Source organism: Anopheles merus, chromosome X (genome assembly GCF_017562075.2).
Source record: "Anopheles merus strain MAF chromosome X, AmerM5.1, whole genome shotgun sequence".
NCBI lineage: Eukaryota > Metazoa > Arthropoda > Insecta > Diptera > Culicidae > Anopheles > Anopheles merus.
Window position 1 is genome coordinate 221,985 of NC_054081.1, and position 27,465 is coordinate 249,449.

The window sequence follows — 27,465 nt, forward strand, 5'->3', positions numbered from 1 at the left end:
GACGTAAGCATTCATTTGCAAATATGAGGATACATTTGTTGCAAATAGATAATGTTAAAATTGTTAAAATTATTATGTTGTTAGGGTAAAATCTGGCAACAGAATTTTCGGAAATTCTTCCACTGCACCCATATTGCTTTGTTGTTTGACATTTACTATCCGGGTTTTGTTGGACGCAAGCGTGAGATTTGTAAATCATGTAAATGGCAGGGTTATTAAAATAACAAACTAGACCATCAACTGCAACTCACGAATATTTCATAAATAAATTATATTTGTCTTAAACTTGAATGATTTGATTTAACTGATTTGATATTCGATGTGTCAAAATTAGAAAACCGCGTATCTCAGGATTGGCATAAGTCGAGAACCGCGTAACTCGGGCATGTATCGCATGCGATTTCCACAAACGCGAAATAGTTTTAAATTAAAAAACGCTATGACGAACCCTGCAAATTATCCATCCACCAACACACCTACACAGCTGTAGCACATACACACAACGTCAGCGGGTTGTCAGTGCAAGCTGCTTACCTACGCATTACAAAATATGCTTCTTTTTCTCTCTTTCTCTCTTGTTCGCTCTCTCTCTCTCTCTCTTTTTGTCTAATTCTCTGCACTATCTCACACTCTCGCTGCGAACCTGCGAACTGCGCGCTGTCGAGAAGAGGAAGAAGCAGATATCTTGCTCCCGTGTCGCGTTCGCTTCGCCAGAGCACAATCGGAACCAGTTTGACAGGTGCTGTCAACGGGGACGCGATAACCTTTTTTTTCGTCCCATTACAAATCTCGACCATTTAATTAAGGGAAAAGGTATAATAGGCGTTCAAGTGCGTTCTTTCGGGGGCAGCAAAAGTGTACATGGTGGCTTACCCAGTGGCCACAGCTGTGTTCTCCAGTTGGGTCGTACAGAAGGGAACCAGGCTACGGCGGGTCGCACTCCACATCGGCTAAAGTGTAGGTACGGCGACGACGCGGACACCGCTGCACAGTGAGTGGCCCTTTTTTCGGTGGAGACCGCCACCCTCACCTCCACATGCATATCCCATCCACTATCACTATCACCACCCCACCACCATCATCACTGCCCCATGTAGAGCAAAATCCGATAGTACGATACAAACTACAGCGACGAGCCAGCAAACACTGAAGTAATCGGGGTGGGGGAAGAGAAGGCAGAAGAGAGAGAGAGAGACAGGGTAGGAAAGTTAAAGGACGGAAGAAGAAGCATGTGAAAAAGTGAAAATCGATCATCATCCAGCCAGTCAGCCAGCCATCCAGCCAGCCAGTCAACGCTAGTGTCCATCTTTTTGCCATCCAGAACGTAGCAAACGTCTGGAGAGTGAACGGGCGGAAGAAGGGTAAAAGGGAAAACGGAGGAAAAACGCTGGAACCGAGCTGGGAAAGGTAAACCGGAAACCAGGTGGTGCAACCATTTCGCTCCCGTTTTCCAGAGAGGAGCATTGTTAGGAGCACCCGAGAAGGGGATGGTGCAGCGGTGATGGAGCAATTAAGTACAGAAGGATATGTTCGCAAAGAAAAGTGTTCGCTTTTTGTCATCCTCCCCTCACCCCACAGGAAAATCCCGTCCGAAGGAAGCACTCCCGAAAGCTCCGTCCATCTGGGGGTTTTCACACCCTTCTCTTGATCAACCCATCTGCTCCACCATTGTGAAGCGCGTGTGTATTTGTGTTAGTCAAGAGAGTGGGGGAGACGGAGCGGGGCGTTTCTTTCCTTTTTCTTTTGCTTTATTATCAAAGCACCTTTATCTAAATGGGATTTGGACGTATTTCGGAATCGTCGTCATCGACTTTTGGTACCTTTTGGTGTATGTGTGAGTGTACGTGTATGTGTGTGTGTGTAAAATCTCGCATACACCGGCCGCTAAGAATTGTGCGATCCATTTCCATCCTAAAGCTCCCCATCTCATCCCCCTTTCCTTTTTCTTTTATCTTCAACAGGCACGCACACGCACGCACACATTCCGCCCTTGTGGGTGCCCTCCCCCATTTTTTTCATATCGTTCAAGTCTTCCACCTACATTCTACCACGAACTGTCATCTAAAGTGAATGTGTGTGTGTGTGTATGTATGTATGTGCGACTATGAATAAGTAAAAGCAGAACGGAAAAAAATCCAAAAACCGAGAGAGCGAGAGAGAATGTAAAAAAGTCACACAGTTGAGAGTCGGAAAGGGCTAATATAGGGAAAAATAATTTGTATATGTATGATGTGCGTTTGTGTGTCTGTAGCTGTGTGTGAATGAGTGTGTATAGTGTGTGCGCGCGCGCATCCGTTCCTCAGTTTCTACGTGTTTGTGTGTGCTTTTTGGCGTGCGTATCTCCTAAAGTGTATGATTATGTGCGCGTGTGTGTTTGTAAGCGCACGTGTGCAAGATAAAATTTTGAAACCCATCGTCCGCTTGCAACCCCTTCTTTCTTCATTTCAACCCCATTGTACGACTTCTGACCAAAGACGAGAAAAACACGCATAGAATGAACCTGTTTTACTCATTGATGTACATTTACATGTGTGTGTGTGTGTGTGTGTGTGTGTGTGTGTGTGTGTGTATCCTTTTGAGGAGGTGACGATTAGAGCACAGTGGTGGAAAATGATGGCTTTCGATGGGGTCACAAAGAAGACAAGATACAAACGCAAAAAGAAAACCTTCATCAACCACTCAGCAGACACATCGTGTCTCGGGGATGGGTATCCGGTGTGCGCCTGACCGTTCCAGTGGTCAGGACCGATGGGCACGGTACACGCACATACATACAAGCAAAGACACATGCGCATCCCTCTCGCTTGGGTGTCACAATCAGCCACCCCAGCGCCCGTTGGAGTGTCCCGAAGGCAGGGGACAGGACTAGTGCGTACCGAAACCACCGGTCGCCCACACGCACCCTCAACGCTTCAATCAACATCATCGATCAACAACCAACCGTTTTTCAAAAGCATTCAAAAAACACACACACATACATACACAAATACAGACACGCAAAAATCCTTTCGGCTGACGTGGTGACGTAAGGGGTTGTTCAACATACATCCGCGCGCGCACACACACACACACAATCACACAAAACACAGTGCGGTTGCATGTTTCCGTCGGTGCACTGTGTTTGTGTGTTCGATTGCTACCCTCTTCCCCCTTAACAGTGAGTGGTGGTGGTGATGAGGAAAGGGATGCGAAGTGGAAGTGGAGCGATACTTTATGGGGTTGAATTCTATCATGCGGCCATTGTATGTGTGTGTGTGTGTATTTGTGTTTATGATGTTTGCTTTATCATTTGTCGTGTTGTACCGATATATGTTGCACAGACGTATATCTACGCTGTCGCGAACCGCGACATCACACTTGCGAAAAAAAAAATCTCGTACAAAAGCTGCAGGTGCAGCGCCCTACGTGGAAGCAGCTGAGCACAGTAGAGAGCAGAGCGCGAGCAAGACATGGAGTACTGTTCTACGCAAACAACTCGCGCTATCTTTCGCTATTCGCTCTAGACACACAAAAACACACACACAGATACAACAGGCGCACATGAATAAAAACACCCATAACCCATCGATCATCGGCGCCCGAGCATACATGTGTCAGCCGGAATTTACGTGTATTTATACCATTAATGTGGAAGGTGCAACCTCCCTTGTTCTAGTCATTTTGCTCCTGTTCCTCGGCATACTCAGCAACAGCATTATCACAATAACGTTTGCATGTTCGTTTGTTTTTCCTAATCCATCTATTGTTTCTCCTCATTTTAGAGTACGCCACACACCATGGCAGATCTTACGAGACCGCCGCTGTGTGACATCAAGCGACCCGAGGAAGTGGTGAAAATGTCGATGACGGACAACCTCAAGTTCGCCGTCCTGATCGGGCTGATCGAGGTGGGGCAGGTGTCGAACCGGGAGGTGGTCAACACGGTGCTGCATCTGGTAAGAGGGCGCGAAGTAAAGCTTCCGGCTGAATTGTCGGAGAATTGCAAGGTTTTGTTCGAATCTAAGCTCTAACGTCACAGGCTGTCTGTGGAAGATGATCCGTTACCGAAACAACATTTCAGGTTAGCTAAATTAACACGAGCGATGGATGGTGCTAACGAGCAGTGTCGTCACGGCCGTACTCGTAGGGTGTCGAGCAGCTTTGTCGTCCGAACACATCGGATTGATGTCAAAAACCGACCAGGAAAGGTGTACCGTGGAGCTAAATTAAATCAATGAAACAATTAGCACAGGCATGATAACGAATTAGAGTTTTTTTTTTTGCACTTGCTCACGGAAAATTTAAACCAAAAAAAAACTATAAACAAACAAACAAATTTTCATGGGCGAAAAGATTTGCCCTGGGGATGAAATGAAAGTAGTAGCAGCATTTGTTAGCAGATAGTTGGGAGTAGATCCTCAACTTCATTCCCACATCCCTACACGATGCTCGATGGTCTGCTGCTACTATCAGAAACAGCTTTATCAGACAAAGTAATAGCTTTCGAGCGCTCTGATTTCCAACGCCTAGTAGCAGATTGATGATTCGCCGCACCGCGGATGGAAACCTTCAAGTGTCGATTCTGGTCCCCCTCTTATGGTGCACCTTCTAGAGAGAGAGAGAGAGAGAGAAAGAGAGGGTAGGAGCCTTATCGTGCCACTTTTATCGGTAGTTGGCACTCTTATCTCGAATCCCAAGACGCACGACGTCTTCGAGCACTGGTAGTAAGCCCAACACGGCACCAACTTTCATCTATCTGGTGTTTGCGCGCCGACAATTCCCCTTTGCAGTATGCTTAATTTTCACCTTTCCTTTGAAAACAGAGTACAGTAGAAAACAGTAAAGCTCCAAAATGTTAGGTAAATTATCAACGGAAGTAAATAACCGTTTGCTACAAAACAAATTCCAAATTTGCAATGAAATGCCTTAATGAATTGCAACGCCGATTGAGCAACGTGATAAGTTATACCATTATTGGCAGTAAACACATTCACTCGGTTTCTCTATCTCTGTCTACCTCTCTCTGTCCGTCGATAAACTTTGATCGAGAGCAACGTAAACGCACCGGCAAACTCTGATAACGTTCACTTTCAGCTCCTGCCACTGTCGCGCGGGCTGTACTGTGCGTTCTGATGTGAAAGTTGGAGCGATGTTGCTCCCGCGAAAACGAATTGTTAGCTACAAGAATCACTAATCCCCCGCTTTACCATTTTCCCCGTACTCAGCTGGTCGGTGGCGAATTCGACATGGAGCTCAACTTCGTCGTGCAGGACGCGCAGAACGTGAAACACATGCTCGAGCTGCTGGATCACTGTCCGGCCAACCTGCAGGCCGAGGTGTGGAGCGTGTTCATCGCGATCCTGAAGAAGAGCGTCCGCAACCTGCAGGCGTGCACCGAGATCGGCCTGATCGAGCATGTGCTGGCACGGTTGCAGCAGGCCGAACCCATCGTGGCCGGTATGTCGGAATCGCCGAGTCCCCTGAGCCGCCACTTAAACCACCTAACTCTCCTTTCTCCCATTGCATCGCTAGATTTGCTCATCGAGATGCTTGGTGTGCTCGCCAGTTACAGTATTACGGTGAAGGAGCTGAAGCTGCTGTTCGGCGCAATGAAGGCGGTGAACGGGAAATGGCCCCGCCATTCGGCCAAGCTGCTGAACGTGCTGAAGCAGATGCCGCACCGGAACGGACCTGACGTGTTTTTCAGCTTCCCAGGCCGTAAGGGTTCGGTACGTAACGCGTGGTTTCCGAACGGCTGCAGTTCGTATCACGCACTCATCTCTGTCTTTTGCGTCTCTTGCGTAGGCAATCGTGCTGCCACCGTTGGCGAAATGGCCGTACGAGAACGGATTCACTTTTAGCACCTGGTTTCGGCTGGATCCGATCAACTCGGTTAACATAGAGCGTGAAAAGCCCTACCTATACTGGTACGTTCTAGTCGCGTCCTGTCGTTGGTTTTCACATCGTAACCCTTTCTTCGCCAAGCTCACGATCTCTTTTCTTTCTTGCGCTAACGAAACAGTTTTAAAACGTCCAAGGGTGTCGGTTACACGGCACACTTTGTGGGCAACTGCCTGGTGCTAACGTCCATGAAGGTGAAGGGTAAGGGTTTCCAGCACTGCGTCAAGTACGAGTTTCAGCCGCGCAAGTGGTACATGATTGCCATTGTATATATCTACAACCGGTGGACGAAGAGTGAGATCAAGTGCCTGGTGAATGGGCAGCTAGCGTCAAGCACGGAAATGGCCTGGCTAGTGTCGACGAACGATGTGAGTACTGAGGATCGCGACAGCAGTTGCATCGAACTAGTTTCGCTAACCAAATTCACCATTCACTGTCAACACAGCCGTTCGACAAGTGTTACGTTGGCGCCACGCCGGAGCTGGACGAGGAGCGCGTGTTCTGCGGACAGATGGCCGCCATCTATCTCTTCTCGGAGGCACTAACCACGCAGCAGATCTGTGCAATGCATCGGCTCGGCCCTGGCTACAAGGTAAGGAATTCCATTCTCCCAACAGCTCCACCCTCGACGTTCACAGATAACAATGGCTTACTCATCGTCGCTTTCACCATTCCGCAGTCCCAGTTCCGCTTTGACAACGAGTGCTATCTGAACCTGCCGGACAACCACAAGCGGGTGAGTGAGGCGAAAGCCATCCTATCGTCGCTTTCCCCAACGCCACTGGCTCCGACCGAGTCCACTATCCATAGAACGCTCGTGAGTGGTAGCACTGCTGCTGCCGCCGCTGCTGCTACTAGTGCCGCCGCTGCCGACCACCACCCATCCTCGTTTTCCTCATCCACGACCGTGGCCTTGGCCAGTCCCGGTGTTGCGCTTGCTTCCGCCGCCCCGGGCTCCGGTGGCGAACCGTTTGATTTAGTATCCGTAAGCATGCTTTTATTGTTTTTTATGTTCCGTATATTGTCAATTCTGTTTTCCAACCCAACCCCTCCCACCCCTCGATAACCCACCTACCTTAGTAAATATTCCTGTAGATTTTGGTAGTCAATCGAACAGTAAGCCATGTCAATTATTTATACCAGGGAAACGGTGTATGGTACAGTAGATTAACTGGAGTTTCGCTAACTGTAGTGATTCTCAGTTAAAAAAATACTTACACGTCAACACATGAAACATCCCGAGTCTCATGAAGAGAAATTTATCGCAAATCGTGGCGTTTTCCGAACCCGCATTTTCATTTTGGATGCCTCACTGCCTACTTTCTCACGCGCGCGCGTGTATGTGTCAAGCCAACCAAAAAAAGGGAAAAATCAAGTTAGAAATATGTAGCTTTGGAATGCATGAATTTCTTGCTTTTCGTTTTCATTTTGTATTTACCTTTCCCAGTGCTGTATCGCGTCTTTCCCCGATCAGCAAAAGATCCTTTTTTGTTCAGTTTTAAGACCAATCCACCTACTAGTTAGTACTTTCGGTTTTGCCCGTCGCTTTTCGCTTCAAAACTCCATCCTCCAACCTGTGAGCGGTGCCGAGAGCGAACTCTAGCGTTCACCATACAGAAGTGCGCATTTCCTTTCGGATTATTTTGTATCCTGCCGCCATATTCAACATTTTTATACTCTGCTTTTTCTCTCTCCCCCCCCCCTCGTCATTTATAACGGTCGATCGCCGGTTGTATTTTAAAATAATACCCACACCCTAGGTACTGTACGATGGCAAACTGTCCAGCGCTATCGTCTTCATGTACAATCCGGTCGCTACCGACGGTCAGCTGTGCTTACAGTCGGCTCCCAAGGGCAATCTGTCGTACTTCGTGCACACACCGCACTCGCTAATGCTGCAGGTAAGCATTGCGTAACTGGGGTTACATCACAGCCCATTGCTAACATACCCTTTCATGGATTGTGCCATGCATCACTTAATCGTTTTGATTTATTTTTCGGGTCGGTTTTGTTGTTGTTGTTTTGTTTTCTCTAGGACGTAAAGGCTGTCGTGACTCATTCCATCCACTGTACGCTGAATTCCATCGGCGGTATACAGGTGCTGTTTCCTCTCTTTTCCCAGCTTGATATGCCTTACGAAGGCACAGATGTGCGAAAGGATCCAACGCTATGGTAGGAATGGGAATTCTGTGTTGTTTTTGAAAACTATTTAAGTATTTCATTTTACCTTTCTTTACTTAGTGCCAAATTGCTTGGATTCATTTGCGAACTCGTCGAAAGTTCACAAACGGTACAGCAGCACATGATACAGGTAAGCGCACGGGAGCTTGCACGTCCAGCGCTGAAATCACCTTTACTGTTTGTTCTTTCACTTCTACAGAATCGTGGTTTCCTGGTGATATCCTTCATGCTTCAGCGTTCCTCCCGCGATCACCTCTCGCTAGACGTGCTGGGATCGTTCCTGAGTCTTACCAAGTATCTGGTGACCTGCCTGTCCGCCAACTCGGATCTCTTGCTCAAACAGGTACGTCTGGCCCAGCTTCCGTTGCCGGCAACTGGTACGAGCTCGGCTGCAAACGTGGCGCAAGGAGCGGAAGCGATGCCGCCCTGGCCAACGAAAACACAACGCACACACAACGAAGGACCAAACAAAACAAACAAACAAACAAAAACCCCGGAAGGAAGCATAACTGTCTCTGTGGCGGCAATAACATTTATGTTTTAGATTTTCTCAATGTTCGCGATTGACGCTTTTTAAGCAAGCCAAAACGTGAATAGTGCGTTGGCGATGAGAAGAAGCGAGGCTGGATATAGCGTTTAGCCAGCCGCGTGTCGAACATTTGCAGTTCATATCCGTGCAATGAATCGTTTTCAATTCTGCATGATTCATACTGATCGTTATCTACTATCCATGTCTAATTGTTAGCAGTTTTTGTATTTGCTTTAGGTTTTTGGTTTTTAACTTCCATCGTGTTTATGGATGTATTTTTTGTTGTTGTATGGCATACTAAAACTAACTCGTTCTTAATTGTCACAGCAACGTTGGAATCAGTACTCGAACTAAAATAATCAATAACACAAACTATCAGCGCTATTCTATTCTTATAATCGAGTCGTCTCGACGTCGAGTTGATGATTTTTGTGTGTTCATTTGTATGGAAAAGTTCACTTTGGAGTTCATTTTCTCGACTCGAATCGAATCGAGTTCAGAATAGAATAAGCCTGTATATCTAAAATAAAAATAAACTTTTTTGATGTAGTAAAAGATAAAAAAATCATCAAATTAAAAAAAAAAGACATTTGGTTTTGCATTCTATACAAAACAAGCTCCTGATTCCGTTTAACTTGCATGTCCTTCTTATGTTGATCAACTTTTTGCATCCTTATCATTGTTTTGTTGTTTATTTTGTTTGTGAAAGTGTATATTTCTTATACACTGCCAAATGTTCAAACAAACATGTTCCATTTTGGATTGTTCTTATTTATGTATCTTTTTTTGTGATTGTTGAGGGTTGAATACAACCTTTAGTCTTGAAATTATTAACTTCATATGTTTTGGTAGTTGAAATGTAATTGTTTCGTTTTTTTTTTAATCTCTCGCCGTGCTTTGGTTGTGATGCGTTGAATTAGTTAGAGGGAATGTTCTGTATATTGTTTTTGATTTTCAATTGCATTATATTTTGTACCGTTTCGTACGTTGATGTTGCGTAACTTAACTCTCTTGCTGCATGCCTAAATTGAATCGGCTTGTGGCAGGGCAGACGAAATTCAAAGTTAAAGTGAAGCTCTTCTGTTTCTCTTTCCTAACCTGGCAGCTGCTAGATCACGTGCTCTTCAATCCGTCACTGTGGATCTACACGCCCGCGACGGTACAGGCCCGCCTGTACGCGTACCTGGCGACGGAGTTCCTCAGCGACACGCAGATCTACAGCAATGTGCGGCGCGTCAGCACCGTCTTGCAGACGGTGCACACGCTCAAGTTCTACTACTGGGTGGTGAACCCGCGCGCCAAGAGCGGCATCACGCCGAAGGGTCTCGATGGGCCCCGGCCGGCCCAAAAGGACATCCTTGCGATTCGTGCGTATATCCTGCTGTTCCTGAAGCAGCTAATCATGATCGGCAACGGCGCGAAGGACGATGAGCTGCAGAGCATCCTTAACTATCTGATGACGATGCACGAGGACGAGAACCTGCACGACGTGCTGCAGATGCTGATCTCGCTTATGTCCGAGCATCCGAGCTCGATGGTGCCGGCATTCGACGTGAAGCATGGCGTGCGCACCATCTTTAAGCTGCTCGCCGCCGAAAGTCAGCTGATACGCTTGCAGGCACTCAAGCTGCTGGGCTTTTTCCTGTCGCGTAGCACGCACAAGTAAGTTTCGTAACATTGCTGACAGCCAGAGTTGCGTCTTAATGCGTATTTTGTGGTTTTTGTTACTTCTTTTTCCCTCCCCCCGAATCGACAGGCGCAAGTACGATGTGATGTCACCGCACAATCTGTATACGTTGCTGGCCGAACGGCTGCTGCTGTACGAGGAGTCCGTCTCGCTGCCGACGTACAACGTGCTGTACGAGATTATGACCGAGCACATCTCGCAGCAGATACTGTATGCCAAGCATCCCGAACCGGAAAGCCACTACCGGCTGGAAAACCCGATGATCTTGAAGGTGGTGGCCACGCTAATCCGCCAGTCGAAGCAGTCGGAGCAGCTGATCGAGGTGAAGAAGCTGTTCCTCTCCGACATGACGCTGCTGTGCAACAACAATCGCGAAAACCGGCGCACCGTGCTGCAGATGAGCGTCTGGCAGGAGTGGCTGATCGCGATGGCGTACATCCATCCGAAGAACTCGGAGGAGCAGAAGCTGTCCGACATGGTCTACTCGCTGTTCCGCATGCTGCTCCATCACGCGATCAAGTACGAGTACGGCGGGTGGCGCGTCTGGGTGGACACGCTCGCGATCGTACACTCGAAGGTGTCGTACGAGGAATTTAAGCTGCAGTTCGCGCAAATGTACGAGCACTATGAGAAGCACCGGACGGACAACATTACCGATCCGGCGCTGCGCCAGCAGCGGCCGATCAGCACAATCAGCGGCTGGGAGCACGGTGCGAACGGGAGCACCGGTGCCGGCACCGGCAAAGAGGGCGAGCTGGACATGCACGGCAAGTGCGTGAAGCAGATGGCGGTACCGCCAGGGACGGCGGTGGCGCCCGGGTGCGTTTGCGAGCCGGAAACGGGCGAAACGATGATCGACACGAGCGTGATGGTGAAGCAGCAGCAGGCGATCGCGTTTCAGGACGCGCCGGCGGGCAGTAATGGTTACGTGCGGGGAGGCGAACCGGACCTGCTCGAGGAGGACGAAACTTGCCTGGCGGATGACCCGCAGGATGGGATGGACGGTGAAGAGGAGGAAGAGAACGACGACGTCGATGGGGTGGATGAGGAAGAGGAAGAAGTGGAGGAAGAGGAAGAGGATGAAGAGCAGGATGAGGAGGAAGGAGATGAGCAGCGAGCGTTCAGTAGTGGGCAGCAACAGGCGCCTGGCAGCGAACCGGCCGCCGGCAGCCAAACGTCAGCCACCAATACCAACACCACCACCACCGAGCATGTGGTGAAAACGATCGTCGATGAAATCATCGACAAGTCGGCCAATATGCTGGTGGAGCAGCAGCAGCAGCAGCACGGTGAGACCACAGAGGCACCGGCCGAACCGACCTCCTCGCCAGTGATCAAAGACGAGGAGATCGAGCTGGCGGTGAACGAGGTCGTAAAGATGAACCAGAACTCGCTCAAACCGGTCGAAGGGGAAGGAGGCGATATGGATGCTGGCGCCGACAGCAACCAGCAGTGTGGCGACGAATCGACCCGCGGCAGTGTTGAGCCGGTCGGCACGTCGGAACCGTCCACCGTCAGCAGCTCGCCGTCAGTTGTGTGCGTCAGTGATAGGTCAAATGATAGAGCGACCGTGCCAGCGTCGCCGGTGCTGCAGGGCGAACCGGACGCACGGAAGGTGGCTGCCGCAGTGGACAGCATCGTGGAGGAGCTCCTTGATCGGTGCTTCCCTGCATCGGAGCAGGAGGAGGGTGACGGTGCGACGGCACTTGCTGCCGAGATGCAGGAGGTCGTGGAATCGATCATAACGGATGCGGTCGAGAAGGCGGAGAAAGGCGCAAGCACTGCAGTGGTCGGCGAGCAACAGCAGGATGGCAGTGCTACTGATGTGCAGCGCCACCACCATCACCATCGTCACCATCCTCACCATCATCATCACCATCACCATCATCATCACCATGCTCACGAGGGCGAGGAGCATCAGCGCATTTCCGTGGTGTCAGATGCGATGGAGGGTATGGCAATCAGTGAGAAGCAGCGCGCCGGTGGCAAGAGTTTGATCGAGGAGGACGAAGAAGAAGTGGAAGAAGAGGAGGATGAAGAAGAGGAAGAGGAAGAGGAAGAAGAGGACGATGATGGGGAGGTATTGGTGGCCGAGACGGAGGAACCGCTCGATGCTTCCGATGAGCGTGCTGGTGGTGCTGTCAGCGTAGACACTGCCAGTGACGGAGCCGCTGCCGGTACGGCGGATAGTGGCAAACCGAACAGCAATAGTACGATCAGTGCCGGATCCAAGCGTGCCGTTAGCGTGTCCACCAATACACAACAGTATCTCGATGCACAATCGCACCCGAAACAAGCCGCCCAGCCGCTGCAGCAGCAACCGACAACGGCCTCACAAACGCCACCGGTGCAACCGATGAGCTACGAAGGTGGCAGTAGTACCGCTGGCGGTGGTGGTGCCAAGCGTTCCAAGTCATCATCGACACGACCCATGTTTTCGCCCGGCCCGACCCGGCCCCCGTTCCGCATCCCGGAGTTTAAATGGTCCTACATCCATCAGCGTCTGCTCTCCGACGTGCTCTTCTCGCTCGAAACCGACATCCAGGTGTGGCGCAGCCACTCGACCAAGAGCGTCCTCGACTTTGTCAACTCGGCGGAGAATGCCATCTTCGTGGTCAACACGGTACATCTGATCTCGCAGCTGGCGGACAATTTGATCATTGCGTGCGGTGGGCTGCTGCCACTGCTGGCCAGTGCCACCTCGCCCAACTCCGAACTGGACGTGCTCGAGCCGACGCAGGGCATGCCGCTCGACGTGGCCGTCTCGTTCCTGCAGCGGCTGGTCAACATGGCGGACGTGCTGATCTTTGCCAGCTCGCTCAACTTCAGCGAGCTCGAGGCGGAGAAGAACATGTCGTCCGGCGGCATACTACGCCAGTGTTTGCGGTTGGTGTGCACCTGCGCGGTTCGCAACTGTCTCGAGTGCAAGGAGCGTACGCGCGGCCTTTACAACGGCATGTCGCTGAAGGACATTCCGGGCGGGGTGCATTTGCAGGCGCTGATACGCGGTGCCCAGTCAACGTCCAAGACGATCATCGAGTCGCTGTCCGGGCCGATGAGCCCCGTCAAGGATCCGGAAAAGCTGCTCCAGGACATGGACATCAATCGGCTGCGGGCGGTCATATACCGCGATGTGGTAAGTGTGACAACCAGGTGTGCGTTCGCTTTCTGTGCAAATCCCATCCTAGATCCCTTCCATCAACACACTTCCCTCCACCCCCGTTATGGCCCATGCTTCGGGCTGGCCTGCCGATGCGTCAAGGTGCAACTAATTATAATCTCAAGAAACGACTCTTTCAGGAGGAAACGAAGCAGGCACAGTTCCTGTCCCTCGCCATCGTGTACTTCATCTCGGTGCTGATGGTGTCGAAGTATCGGGACATCCTGGAACCGCCGGTCGAGCTGCAGATACACCGCAACTCCTCGCCGGTCATCCATCGCTCGACGCCAACACAGGGTAGGTACACACAGTGCGTCGTACAAACCTTCGCCCACCCCCTCCAGGAACTTTCGTTTTCGGTCCTTTTGGTCTTTGGTTCGTTTTCTTTTCTTTTGCGTTCTTATCAAGAATCTCTTTTTCGTTGTTGTTATTGTTGTTTTGGGTGGCTTTCGTTCAGCAGCGAAGAGTGCTGTACTTTTTTTATGATATGACATTCGTTGGTAGTAATACGGTTTGAAAGCACTTCCAGATCAGTATGTGCTTCTTAGCTGTTTAGTTTCGCCTTCTTCTTAGAGCTCTGATGAGATTTGTTTATACAAAAAGCTTTTTTACGTGATGAATCAACTAATGCCTTGTCACCAAGATTATTTTTCGAAAATTCGAATAAAGGTTGTCTGGATTAGATCCATGCAGACATTGAACCCTCATTATTAGGTCGTAGGTGTTGACCACTGTACCACGAGACCGCCCCTTGGTGCTTATTACACGGAGGGTAACAATAAGAGATGGGAAATTTGAAATTCGATGGATGGTAGTTAATTACTAGTCAAAAGCTTTCCATGAGTTCCAGCTTCTAGTAACTGGCTATCGGATTAAAATAAAACATACTTGAAAGTAATTAGCAAACAACTAGTTTTTAGTTGACCTATTAAGTCAATTAACTAGAAACTATTTATAAGTAATTGGACCCCTAGGGAAGTGTGATTGATTATAAACAAACTAAAAGTGATGAAAATCAATAATTTTAACACCTTGAGAACAGAATTGAGCAAGTTTATGTTAGCTTTTGCAAATTTTATAGTATTTACAACGTCTAAGTATCTTTCTTAGGGCTATGTACAGTTTGTTGGTGCAGTTGCGTGTACTGATTTCACACATAAATTATCACATAAAAAATACTTTGGCTTTTTTACAAAAGAAAAAAATGTATTTGTTGTACAAATATCATCGTAAATTTCATTAAGTAGTAACATTCACTAACCTCGCTCAAAATATATCCAAATCGAAAATACTGCCCCCGCCAGTTTTGCTTGGACACATAGCTTTAGCGATAACATTTATGGGTTTTATAGTATATTATTTTTGTTATTTTTATTCTGCCGTTAGCCAAAAATCAATATCGATTCAATAGCTGCTACTCGACCAACTCGATTTTTCAGCTTTGTTTACATGCCAACCTAAATCAAGAAAATGTTCTCTCTCCCCATTGTGTTTTCTTTCTGTCTCTTCTCTTTTTATCTCTTTGATGCTGCTTTGAAAATAAAAACAAAACCTCGGTTTGGTCTGCATTACGCACCAATGACCAAACGAAACGTCATCCAACCAATTAATTTGCTCAATTCAACTATGTGTGTTGCGAATACTGCGTACTATCTTTGTACTTATCCTGCCCCATTTAACGCTCACGCCATCTTAAATGTGCAACTTTTTTGCTCGATTCAAAACCTGCTACGCTTCAACTACTAAATGCTGCTACTATACTAACACTTACTATACCTACATCCTCCCACCCCTGCGATTCCAACTGAACTGAAATTGAACTCTGTCGACTAAAACCAACCAAAATAAAAAAAATCAATACAACAGAGTCAAGCAATAGGCCACTGTTTCCGCAATGGTCGCACCACGTGTACCCACAGTTCCTACCCGGATCCCATCCGAACCACCAGCCGACGATCGTGCACGGCAGCAGCAACACCATCACCTCCTCCTCGTCGCAAACCATCTCATCGTCGTCCGGCTCCTCGTCCGCCGGCGGATGTGGCAGCCTGCTTAACAGCAACAACAACAACAACAACAATAACAACAACAACAATAGCAACCTTATCAACAACAACACTTCAGGGGGTAGCATAAACCACAAGGACGTTGCCGGGGCCAGCGTGAACGGGAGCAGCTTGCCACTGTACTACGGCCATGCAGCAACTGCCACGAACACGACAACCAACAACACACTGAACAACAACAACAACAACGGACAGGGCTTCGGTACCGGGCCAGGCAATTGTATCTTCACCAGCGAAATGCTCAACTGCTACTCACCGGCTGCTGCTGCCGCCGCCGCCTCTGCTGCCGCCATCGCCGGTGGCCATCTGCAGCAGCCCCAGCACTACACCCAGCAGCAGCACGGACTCAACAACAACTCTCTTACGGCGCTAGTTAATACGGGAGGGGTCGGCTCGTACGGTGCAGGTGGCGCACCGGTCGTTGGGCTGCGCGCTGTCGGACGGACTGCTGGAACCACTGTCACTACCGGTCTGCACAATGGTGTCGGCGTTGGTCACGGTGGCAAGCTATCGAAAGGCACGACACACTCTTTCTTGTCGCTCACACACTGTCACTTTGATCACCGTCTTTTTTTTTTAGTCCCAACACACACATACATGCACACGCAAATCTTCCCCCCGTCGTATGTTTCTTCGGAAATACAGTAATTTTTTACCGGAAAATTACTGTGTAATCGTTCGACCTTCCGATACGATCGATGCAACGGGGAACATTTACACAATTTGAGGCACGCACACATTGTACACGCGCGCATCACTCTGTACCTAAACACACACCCGATTAGCATTCGTTTGCCTTTTTGGTTCGTCTATGTTGTTTTCTTTCCTTTTCGTTGCTTTCGTTTGCATTATTTTGCCAATTGTTTGCCGCTGATTTGTTTATTTGTTCTACCTTTGGGTTGCAAGTTTTGTCTTTTTTTTGTTTACTAGTTCTAGGTTTGCCGTTTCTATTTGCATTATCCTTTTCGTTTTGTGCATTCTTGTTGACTTGATTTGTTTTATTATTGAATTGTTTTTTTTTTACCATAGTTTTTAATTTCCTTCTTTACGATGCGGTCATTTTTGTTCTGTTCGATTCTTTATTTTTTGGATTGTATTTTGTCGGCCGTGTTTACATGGTTTCAATGATTTTGTTGTGTTTTGTGTAAATTTAGTTCCTGTTTATCCGTCGTAAGAGCGGTAAACACAAACACAAAAACATTACCTAATAGAGAAAGAAGGAAATGCTTCCTACTCTTGCGTATGACGGTTTCGTCACCGAAGCCAAAACTAAACTTTTTTCTTCTATTTCCTCCCCCGTATAGGAACTCAATCCATGCAAGAAGGTGATTACGAGGTGATAGTAGTCGACGAGAACAACTCCTCCGTTATAGCGGACAACGATTCACACTCCAGTGGTCCACTGTCGATAAAGGTGAGTTTTTGGTAAGAAGTGTTGAAAGATAATCGAACGCTTCGAATGTCCCGATCGTAAAAGACAAGCGAGAAACCCGCAAACTGTCGAGTTTGAACACCGTTTTGTTTTTTTTTCGCACAATTGATCTGATTGATTCAACAACTTTTGCAAAACTCGTCGTATTTTGACGCGCGTTTTAGCATTGTTGATACTAACTTTGGAAAATTACGAGTAAAATTGCACAATGAAAGCTATCCAGCAGTGCAACGTATGGTCATAATCGCTTAATGGTTAAACTCTTGTTGAGGTTACTTGTTAATTGCATATATTTCTGAAACGTTCGCTATGATTTGGAAACTTTTTGAGTTTCTAGTGTACCTTTATTTTTTGCTAGTGTTGAACTGTGCATGAGTTCTAAATACGCTAAATGTTACAATACTTCCTGCGTTGCATGCTTATAGTAATATTAACTGGATTGTTGTTCTAATGATCAAACCATGGTCCTCACATCCTACCCCCCCCCCTTTATTTCCTTTTAATACGTCCCTAATAGTTTACTTATAATTAACTTTTTTACTCCTTGCTCATTTACCTTCTATCTCTTCCTAATTGGATGCTATATTAAACACCCAAACAACTTCAAAATCCTCATACTCCCTATTACTCTATTTCCTCTCTGATAACCATCGCTCTCTACCCATTAAACTATTTAAACTATACGTGTATGTGTGCCGATTCCCATTCGGTAAGGCCGTAACTTCCGCTAGCAACTCGAGGCGTACGTCGACGGTGAAACAACTTCATCCGACCGATCATCCAGGGCTACCTGTGGCAGCTAACACAGGCGAACCGCACCTTCATTCCTGCTACCAGCAGCCAATGCTCTCGTCGGTCGGTCTGACCGGCACCATGGCCACAGTTATAGCACCGTCCGCGACAGCAACCATCGCCGTAAGCGACGAACGTTCGGAGCTAGCGCAGCGTGCAGTGCCCCAGGGACAGGTGAAGGTAAATGAGGCAAACCAGCGCGGCACAGCGAGCGAGATGATCTGTGGCACAGCACAAACCTGTATCCGGTTCCGTATTTCTTCTTCATTCCTCTACCCCCTTCGCTTCGAAGACTAAATGTAGTGCTTGTTTTTGGGGTTTGCGACCTCCAAATTCTTCCCTTCCCTGTAGTGGTGGTAGTTATGCTTTCCATGTTACTTGTCCTTATTGCTTGTCCTGCAGTTAGTGTGTGGTTTTGGTTTGTTAATTGTACCTTTTCGGAGATGCCCGAGAATTGTTTGGTACTTTTTACTGACGCGTTGTGACAAAATTCGATTACCGCGTTGGCTAAAGTGTGTCAAAGGATTCAAGCTATCATCCCACCCATTTACCCATGTAAAATATAAATTTATGTGTGCTAATTTGCACGTACTAACATCTATAGTACGCAATGAATGATGTTTTTCGGTTTGTTACACTGTATCGCATGTGCTTACAAAATGCATTCTTTGCTAATCCGTACATTATGTGTGCTAATTTCACAACTCAGAACGATATCATGTCAAGCGTTGTACTAGCGAGGCAAGTCCATCAAGCGATTTGAATGTGTATAGCAAATATGTCAAAACAAACGAAAACTTCCATCTTTCTCCTGTTTCTGAAACCATTTTCCGGTAATTAGTGGAAAGTTTGTAGCTGAAACAGCATTAGGATGTGCATCGCCGCTTTTCTGGTCCCCTAAGAGCTGGTCATGAAGCTTGTTTCACCTGCCAACTAGCACTCATTATGCATAAAATAAATAAAACAAGAATGATCCGTTCACAGGATTTCCCATTTTTTTAAACAACTTTCCTTGATTTTTTAAATGTAATTTTTGAATGACGATTTTTAACCAGAATTGAATTTGTATAGCATGATTCACTCAATAATTGTAATATTCTCCAACCGTGAACAATACCGTTACCTTTAACTATTTCAACTTTGTACGTACGAATCATTTTTTTTTCACAGGTTGTTTAGTAAATTTGTAATAAATTGCTGTTCCTCAGTTGTGGTCAATCCATTTTTATAGCCTTTAAAATCTCTAAATAGAGTGAAATCATTCTAAAATGTAGTCTCTTTCAAATGAAATGTTTCTTTCAGAAGAACATTTTGATAGTCTACGATACGTGTCTTATTGATTGTTTTTCTGTTTCTTGCCCATGCATGTCTCTCTAAGACGGAAATTCTCTTCGTAGCCTATGCGATTTAGCTACGTAGATTAATTCTCTAAGGATTATTTGAAAAACAGTTCTTTTTATTTTATTTTGCGGTCAAATCCCATACGTCCATAGTTACTGCTTCGATACTCCATACTCCAACACTGTGATTAATTTTCCCTAAGATGAATATCTATCTAAGCTTTAGATCCGTTCAAGATTCGCTTTAGAGAGCCGTCACTGTATTCACTGGTACGATAATAGACTAGTTGTGAAAGAGTTTGATAAAATTTAAACAACACTTTTAAAAATGTCATTTTATAACGAAGACACCAATATTAGCAGCACAAAAAACTTGGGAAATCCTGTAATTTAGCTCAAACGATACGCAATGGTTTAACCAGACTAAGCAATTGCTCAAATCACGCCTCGACAAGCGTACTAATTGCACCATTTCTTCCCCCCGTATGTGTGTGCGTGTGTGTTCGTGTGTGCAGAGCGTGGACTCCGATGGCGGTTCGCTGAATCTGAACTCGACCGAGAACGACCCGCAGGAAGTGGAAACGTCGAGCGAAATTATGCCGGATGATAACAAACCGACGAACTCGAACGACGAAAGCTGGACGGACGTGAACCTGAACGACGATGGGGCGAGTGAGTTGAAGCCGCCGCGCACGGACGGTGGTGCGTTGGGCATCAGCGGTGTGCCCGGCAGCAACGGTAGCGGTGTCGGTACGGGCGCGGGAAGCCTCGGCCCGATGCCCAGCGCGCTTAGTGGCCGGATGGATGGCGTCACGGGAGCGGGCGTGAACCTGGGCGGTGGGGCCGTCGGTACCGGCGGCGTGAAGCACGAGTCGGACATTGCCGTGGTACGCGTACCGGACGGGTACGGTGGCCAGGTGGTGGGTCCGACCGGGGTTTCGGTACGCGGCCGGCCGGAGGATCTCAACCTCAAGGCGCCGTTTGTGAGCCAGCTGCCGCTAGCAATACCGTCGCGCGAGGCCAGCCTCACTCAAAAGCTGGAAATAGCGCTCGGTCCAGTCTGTCCGCTGTTACGCGAAATCATGGTCGACTTTGCGCCGTTCCTGTCAAAAACGCTCGTCGGCTCGCACGGCCAGGAGCTGCTGATGGAGGGCAAGGGGCTGACGACGTTCAAGAACAGTCATTCGGTGGTGGAGCTGGTGATGCTGCTCTGCTCGCAGGAGTGGCAGAATAGTCTGCAGAAGCACGCGGGCCTCGCGTTCATCGAGCTGATCAACGAGGGCCGGCTGCTGTCGCACGCAATGAAGGACCACATCGTGCGGGTCGCGAACGAGGCCGAGTTCATACTGAACCGCATGCGGGCGGACGACGTGCTAAAGCATGCTGACTTTGAATCCCAGTGCGCCCAAACGCTGCTCGAGCGGAGGGAAGAGGAGCGCATGTGCGACCATCTGATCACGGCGGCCCGCCGCCGGGACAACGTGATCGCGAGCCGGCTGCTGGAGAAGGTGCGCAACATCATGGGCAACCGGCACGGAGCGTGGGGCGACATGAACGCGAACTACCAGAAGCAAATTTTCTGGAAGCTGGACGCGTGGGAGGACGACGCGCGGCGCCGAAAGCGCATGGTGCAGAACCCGCGCGGCTCCAGCCATCCACAGGCGACGTTGAAGGCGTCGCTCGAGAACGGTACGACCGGGGGAACGGCGGCAGCGGCCACCTCCAGCACCGCCAGCACCGCAGCAGCCAGCGCAGATGAAGCGGTCGGTGGTGGGGACACGACGACCCCGACCAGTGCCCGACTAGCCGGTGGTAGCGGTGGTGTGGCGCGGGAGGAAATCTACTCGCAGATTGCGGTTCCCCGGTCGCAGCAGCCGGACCTGCTGGACGATTCGGAGCTGCTGATCGAGGACCGGGAGCTGGACCTCGACCTGACCGGCCCGGTCAACATCAGCACGAAGGCGAAGCTGATCGCGCCCGGTCTGGTGGCGCCCGGCACCATGTCAATTACCTCCACCGAGATGTACTTCGAGGTGGACGAGGAGAACGGCGAGTTCCAGCAGATCGACCAGGAGGTCCTGAAGTACTGCGACCATCTGCACGGCAAGTGGTACTTCTCCGAGATACGGGCCATCTTTTCCCGTCGCTATCTGCTGCAGAACGTCGCGCTCGAGATCTTCCTTGCTAGTCGCACCTCGATCTTGTTTGCCTTCCCCGACCAGCACACGGTGAAGAAGGTGATCAAGGCGCTGCCGCGGGTGGGCGTCGGCATCAAGTACGGCATCCCGCAAACGCGCCGCGCGTCGATGATGTCGCCCCGGCAGCTGATGCGCAACTCGAACATGACGCAGAAGTGGCAGCGGCGCGAGATCTCCAACTTTGAGTATCTGATGTTCCTGAACACGATCGCGGGCCGCACGTACAACGATCTCAACCAGTACCCGGTGTTCCCGTGGGTCATCACCAACTACGAGTCGCGCGAGCTCGACCTCAGCCAGCCGTCGAACTATCGCGACCTTTCCAAACCGATCGGTGCGCTCAATCCGAGTCGGCGCGAGTACTTCGAGGAGCGGTACGAAACGTGGGACACACCCGGCATACCGCCGTTCCACTACGGCACGCACTACTCGACCGCCGCCTTCGTGCTGAACTGGCTGATCCGCATCGAGCCGTTCACGACGATGTTCCTGGCGCTGCAGGGCGGCAAGTTTGACCATCCCGATCGGCTGTTCTCGTCCGTCGCGCTGTCGTGGAAGAACTGCCAGCGCGACACGTCCGACGTGAAGGAGCTCATCCCGGAGTGGTACTTCCTGCCGGAGATGTTCTACAACGCGTCCGACTACCGGCTCGGGCAGCGGGACGACGGCAGTACGGTCGGGGACGTCGAGCTGCCGCCGTGGGCGAAAACGCCCGAGGAGTTTGTGCGCATCAACCGGATGGCGCTCGAGTCGGAGTTCGTCTCCTGCCAGCTGCACCAGTGGATCGACCTCATCTTCGGCTACAAGCAGCGCGGCCCGGAAGCGATGCGGGCGACGAACGTGTTCTACTACCTCACGTACGAGGGCAGCGTTGATCTGGACACGATCGGCGATCCGGTGACGCGGGACGCGATCGAGAATCAGATCCGCAACTTCGGTCAAACGCCCAGCCTGCTGCTGATGGAACCGCATCCGCCCCGGTCGTCCGCCATGCACCTGTCGCCGATGATGTTCAACACGATGCCGGACGATGTGTGCATGTCGCTCAAGTTCCACCTCAACTCGCCGATCATACACATCTCGGCGAACACGTACCCGCAGCTGCCGCTGCCGTCGGTCGTCACCGTGACTGCGGGGCACCAGTTTGCGGTCAATCGCTGGAACTGCCAGTACACCGCCAGCATCCAGAGCCCGAGCTACGCCGAGTCGACGCAAAACCTGAACGCGAACTTGCCGCTCACGATGGATCCGCTGCTGTGTATGTATTCTTGTAAACTAGCAACACAATCTGGTGGCATCATTAACCTATCGTTTCGGGCGTTTCTCCTTTCTCTGCAGCACAAATTAATGGACACAACAACAGCAACCAGCAGAATCGTCGCCACCTGGGCGACAACTTTAGCCAGAAGCTGCAGATCAAGTCGAACTGCTACGTCACCACCGTGGACAGCCGATTCCTGATCGCGTGCGGCTTCTGGGACAACAGCTTCCGCGTGTTCTCTACCGAGACGGCCAAGATCGTGCAGATCATCTTCGGTCACTTTGGCGTGGTGACCTGCCTGTCGCGGTCGGAGTGTAACATCACGTCCGACTGCTATATTGCGTCCGGGTCGGCCGACTGCACCATACTGCTGTGGCACTGGAATGCCCGCACGCAGTCGATTGTTGGCGAGGGCGAGGTAAGACTCCAGCATGGGAGCTGAGCGATTTTGCCTCCAATTCCAAGTCGTTTTTGTCTCTAAGGCATCACCTGGTGTAAGACCACGTTGTCATCAATGTTTGTCTCGATACATACTTGAACATACTTGACTTACTTGACCAACTGGTAGTTCATCTTCGTATTGTACTGTTTCGATCGCCTGTTTTTTAATATCAACTATTTTTCCAGATACCAACACCTCGCGCTACGCTGACAGGACACGAGACGGCCGTCACATCGGTGGTGATCAGTGCCGAGCTCGGTCTGGTTGTTTCCGGTTCGATAAGTATGTTTGCCACAAAACCCTTTCATTCTCATTCCCTTTGTCCAGTAAACTTTTTCTGATTGGCATCTTTTTTTTTTAATTTTATTTGTTCCAGACGGCCCGGTACTAGTCCACACGACGTTCGGTGATTTGTTGCGGTCGCTGGAGGCGCCGAAGGATTTCATCTCGCCGGAAAACATAACGCTCTCGCGCGAAGGTTTCATCGTCGTCAACTATGACGAGGGCAGCGTGGCCGCGTACACGATCAACGGAAAGCTGCTGCGCTACGAGTCGCACAACGATAATCTGCAGGTAGATTTTCTGCCTTCGCGACAGGATTTTGGTTGCAAACTGTAGCTTACTGTTTCTCTCTCTATCTCTCGTTATCGTGCTTACCAGTGCATGCTGCTGTCTCGGGATGGCGAATATTTAATGACCGCCGGTAACAAGGGCATCGTGGAGGTGTGGCGAACGTTCAACCTCGCACCGTTGTACGCTTTCCCGGCCTGCAACAGTGGTATACGTTCGCTGGCCCTTACGCACGACCAGAAGTAAGTAGTTTTTCTACATGTTATCGTTACCCAAATAGTAACCATTGCGCTCTACTCCCCGCACAGGTATTTGCTGGCCGGTTTGGCGACTGGATCCATCATCGTGTTCCATATCGACTTCAACCGCTGGCATCACGAGTACCAGCAGCGCTACTGAAGCCTCCGTTGCTGCTCCGATCTGAAGGCGCTAGCCAAACCGAAATGTGACGTGACGGCACCAGCACCGAGTAGGAAGCCGAGCGCAGGACGAACGTGTGCGTGACAGTGCAATCAACTTTCCGTCAGAACAGCGGAATACAGGCGCGGGAAAGGTTCTGGTTACTGTTTCGAGCCGTGTTACCTTCACCCTTTGTAGTGGTGCAAGTAACACCACAGCAAACACACACAACAAACGCGCATACATGCAAGCCACAAACCGTGAAGTGCACCGACACTTAGAAATTGCCAAACTCAATTAATTGCATCCTTAATCGCAACATAGTTTTTAGTGATAAATTGCACGACGACTCGGTTTTCTGAACAGAACCGACGAAATAGTGTGACGCAGCGAACGACGCATGTACTTAAACCATACTTTTAATCGCAACAAAAAACAACTTACGTACGTGACATCCCTAACCACACGTACACGTACCTACCCACACACAAAAGACTAAGCAAACAGAACTGGAACTCAAGCATTCCAATGATGACGATAGGGTTGAAGTGGTGAAGCGAACGATTCCTCCATTGTGCGTGTGGGGCATACATCCAAGATGTTTTGTCGCTGTGGGGCTGGCATAGGTGCAGCAGAGAGCAGAAAGGCAAACGATACCCCACATAAAATCCCCGTTCACCGCACTCCGATAGCTCCACCCCCCTACTCTCCTTACCCCACCTTTCCGTGGTTTTACTGCATTGCATTAACATGAAGCAACTAGGGAAGCATTTTAATACGAAGAGAAGGATGGAAGGAAAGAATCACACAGCCACAACAACGGATAGGAGGTTTAAAATTAGCTAGCCTTTATATGGAAACCATGCGTAGAGAGAAAAAAAACCCTCGGATTATTGATCATGTGAGGGTGAGTTAGTGAAACCTGCATGGGGTTCTTAGGTGAATCGTTTTGTCACGTTGCTGACAGGACACACGCAGCGGCATGATTCAGGTGCTGCCTGTCGTGTTGACACGGTTGATTATACGGTATAAAGCTTTATTTGAGATTTGCAGCTCTATTTGTTCTTTTTAACTGAATCCTGTACATGTTGTGCTTGAGGTGGAGTAATGTTTTGTTTTTATATTTATTCTTGGAGCTAATCCAGTGCAGCTCTAGCTTTATCCTACGTGTCCGTGTGCATATGTGTGTGATACTGTACTGCTGTTAGCGTTCCTCTTTTTGTGAACCCCGTCCAAGTGTGGATGTTTTAAGAAACTGGTTTTTTTTCTATATTTGGCAGCATATAAGCAAGCAAATGCGTTCTGTGCCCCGATAGCTTACAATTGTCCTTTTGCAAGGACTATTTACTCTTGGATCCCGAGCAAATATCGTTAATAGGGCTGTTGGCGCGGAACAGGAAAGGATAAGCAAGCAAATGAAACGCAATAACTTAGTTGTAAACAATATCGATAAACTACCTAGACTACCGTAAAGCAACAAAACACATACACACAAAACCAACACATGCTGACACATATACAGAACACCGATTTACATTAACGCAAGTTCATTAGTACATGAATGCCAAATTGTAAAGATTTTAATAACAGCCTTTTAAAGAAATCGATTATAAAGCAAAACAAAAAAATATATATATTATACATATATTGAGCTAACAGCAAGTTGCTGCAATGTAGGTGGGGGTGGATGTTAATTGGATGGGGGGGGGGGAGACGGTTACTGTGGAACTAAACAGAGGAGAGGTAATACACTGCATTTACATTATACGGGCGTAAGAGTGAGAGAAGTGCAAAGGTAGAAAAGTAAAGCAAAAAAAAAAAGAACAAGCAAACAAACATACCCAAACGAAATCAAATGCCGCAGGTTTTGGCCTCTGATTAGCGCGTGGCCACATTAAAAAAAAACAGGAAATGACGGTAATGTAGAGAAATTGGCGAATTTGTGTGTATGTACTATTCGCAAGATACATTCCCCAAATGGTAGTGCAATGGTGATGGTGGAGGTGAAAAGCTACAAGGCGTATAGACGAGCGTAATTATAGCATAAATCACCAGTAGTAATATTAATGGGTTAAGGACAAGACGTAAAACGGAAGGGTGAGAGATATCGATAAAAAAACACAAGGCGAAGCAAAGAGTTAGAGAGATATGCAACATTCTGAGGTTATCCGTCCGCGAATATTTACATTAGCCATTACATACAAACGATTAAAAAACATATGAGTAAAGAAACCAAAGCTGAACGTAAAAAAAAAACATTAACTATGAAAAAGCTCTCCGAATATATCATCCCCCTCTTCCTTCCACCCCCCTACTTCATCGAAACGCGCGTTTGCAAATGCAATTAATTATCTTCCGTAAAGCTCGCGGCAGATGAATCCGTTCGTTTAACCCATTGTCCAAATAGTATGGCTTTCGGTTATTTTTTTTTTTGTTATTTTTTTAATCGCGCGCACACACACATACTCGTATTTGGTTTTAATTTGATCGGTAGTGTAATAACGTTTAATGAAGGCAACCAGCAACTACAAAAAAGGGTGAAGCGCGCGTAAACGCGATCGTTTTACATAAAAACATACCCACACATACACATACACAAATTCGCCGCTTAAAACGTAACACGAGTCATAGAAGTGAAAATGCGAGATATTTAAAAAAAAAGAAAAAAAAGCGGAAGAGCGAGAGAAAAATGCAACTAACGCAAAACCTTATTTCACGTGCCAAAATAATATTAAATAGAACAATATTAAAACAATACAAGTGAAAGTCGGAAGCAAGTGAGCGCGCACGCACGCACACAGTACGATACATTCAAATCGATATCAGCAGTAATGAGAACTTGTGGGAGACTGAGGATGGGAGACACTCACACACAGCCAACAAAAGCTGAAAGGAGTAGTAACACAGAAAAGGAAAAGCAAACATACAAAAAATCAATTGCAAAAAAAGGAAAATACAAAAAATAAGAAACAGAGACAGAAAGCAAACAACATTCTAAGTAAGCAAATGTTTAAAAGAAAAAGACACACAAAAAACAAAAATCCTGCCTAAATGTGCTCGTGTAGTATTTAAAAAACAAAAAAAGTACTTAATGGGGAAAAAATCAACAAAAAAAGTAAGTTTGATAAACGCTTAAAACAGCAAACATTAATTAAACTTCTTAAGCTACGTCTGGAAGTAAAACAGAAAAGATGAAGAAAACAGGTACCGACGAGTAGAATGGAAAAAGGTGTGTGGGCAAATGTCGGCAAATGGGAACGGAAGAGAGAGGGTACGCCGTAAACGTTAGCAGTACGAGGAGTGGCTTGTGTGTGTGTACCAAAGCAAGAAAAATACAGGCTAGCATTTGATACCGAGGAACTTATGTGCAACCCACGTTTGTGCACTTATTGGACATTTGTAGATTAATTATTAAATATGAAACAAAACAAAAAAACACACACACACTGCAAGCGCAATAGGGAAATAGCCGAAAACAAAAACAAAAAAGTAACAATTAAGGGAGGAAGAAAAAAACACTCAAAAATC

General features: G+C 48.2%; 1 protein-coding gene across 19 annotated transcripts; it reads left to right on the plus strand.

The window, feature by feature from the left end:
* Nucleotides 1-696: 696 nt before the first annotated feature.
* Nucleotides 697-27,264, plus strand: LOC121597644 (neurobeachin). Of its 19 annotated transcripts, none has more exons than XM_041923558.1 (24): nt 697-991; nt 3,762-3,935; nt 5,205-5,436; nt 5,512-5,708; nt 5,785-5,906; nt 6,002-6,248; nt 6,326-6,472; nt 6,560-6,865; nt 7,641-7,781; nt 7,916-8,052; nt 8,122-8,191; nt 8,261-8,404; nt 9,666-10,252; nt 10,347-13,413; nt 13,563-13,734; nt 15,304-16,020; nt 16,808-16,917; nt 17,650-17,907; nt 19,583-22,523; nt 22,604-22,944; nt 23,154-23,250; nt 23,345-23,541; nt 23,629-23,780; nt 23,847-27,264. In XM_041923558.1, exons 2-24 carry the CDS (start codon nt 3,777-3,779, stop codon nt 23,935-23,937), a joined length of 10,632 nt encoding a protein of 3,543 aa, XP_041779492.1. In that variant the 5' UTR covers nt 697-991; nt 3,762-3,776; the 3' UTR covers nt 23,938-27,264. The 19 variants fall into 19 exon arrangements, with proteins under 19 accessions (XP_041779492.1, XP_041779501.1, XP_041779511.1 ...); XM_041923567.1 differs by having other exon boundaries at nt 697-961; XM_041923577.1 differs by having other exon boundaries at nt 697-957.
* Nucleotides 27,265-27,465: the final 201 nt, after the last annotated feature.

Bases quoted from the DNA above. Each gene is read 5' to 3' on its own strand.
- LOC121597644 (XM_041923544.1), top strand. The intron at 6,866-7,640 runs GTAAGCATGCTT...CCCACACCCTAG, and splicing joins AACCGTTTGATTTAGTATCC to GTACTGTACGATGGCAAACT. The intron at 17,908-19,582 runs GTAAATGAGGCA...TCGTGTGTGCAG, and splicing joins TGCCCCAGGGACAGGTGAAG to AGCGTGGACTCCGATGGCGG.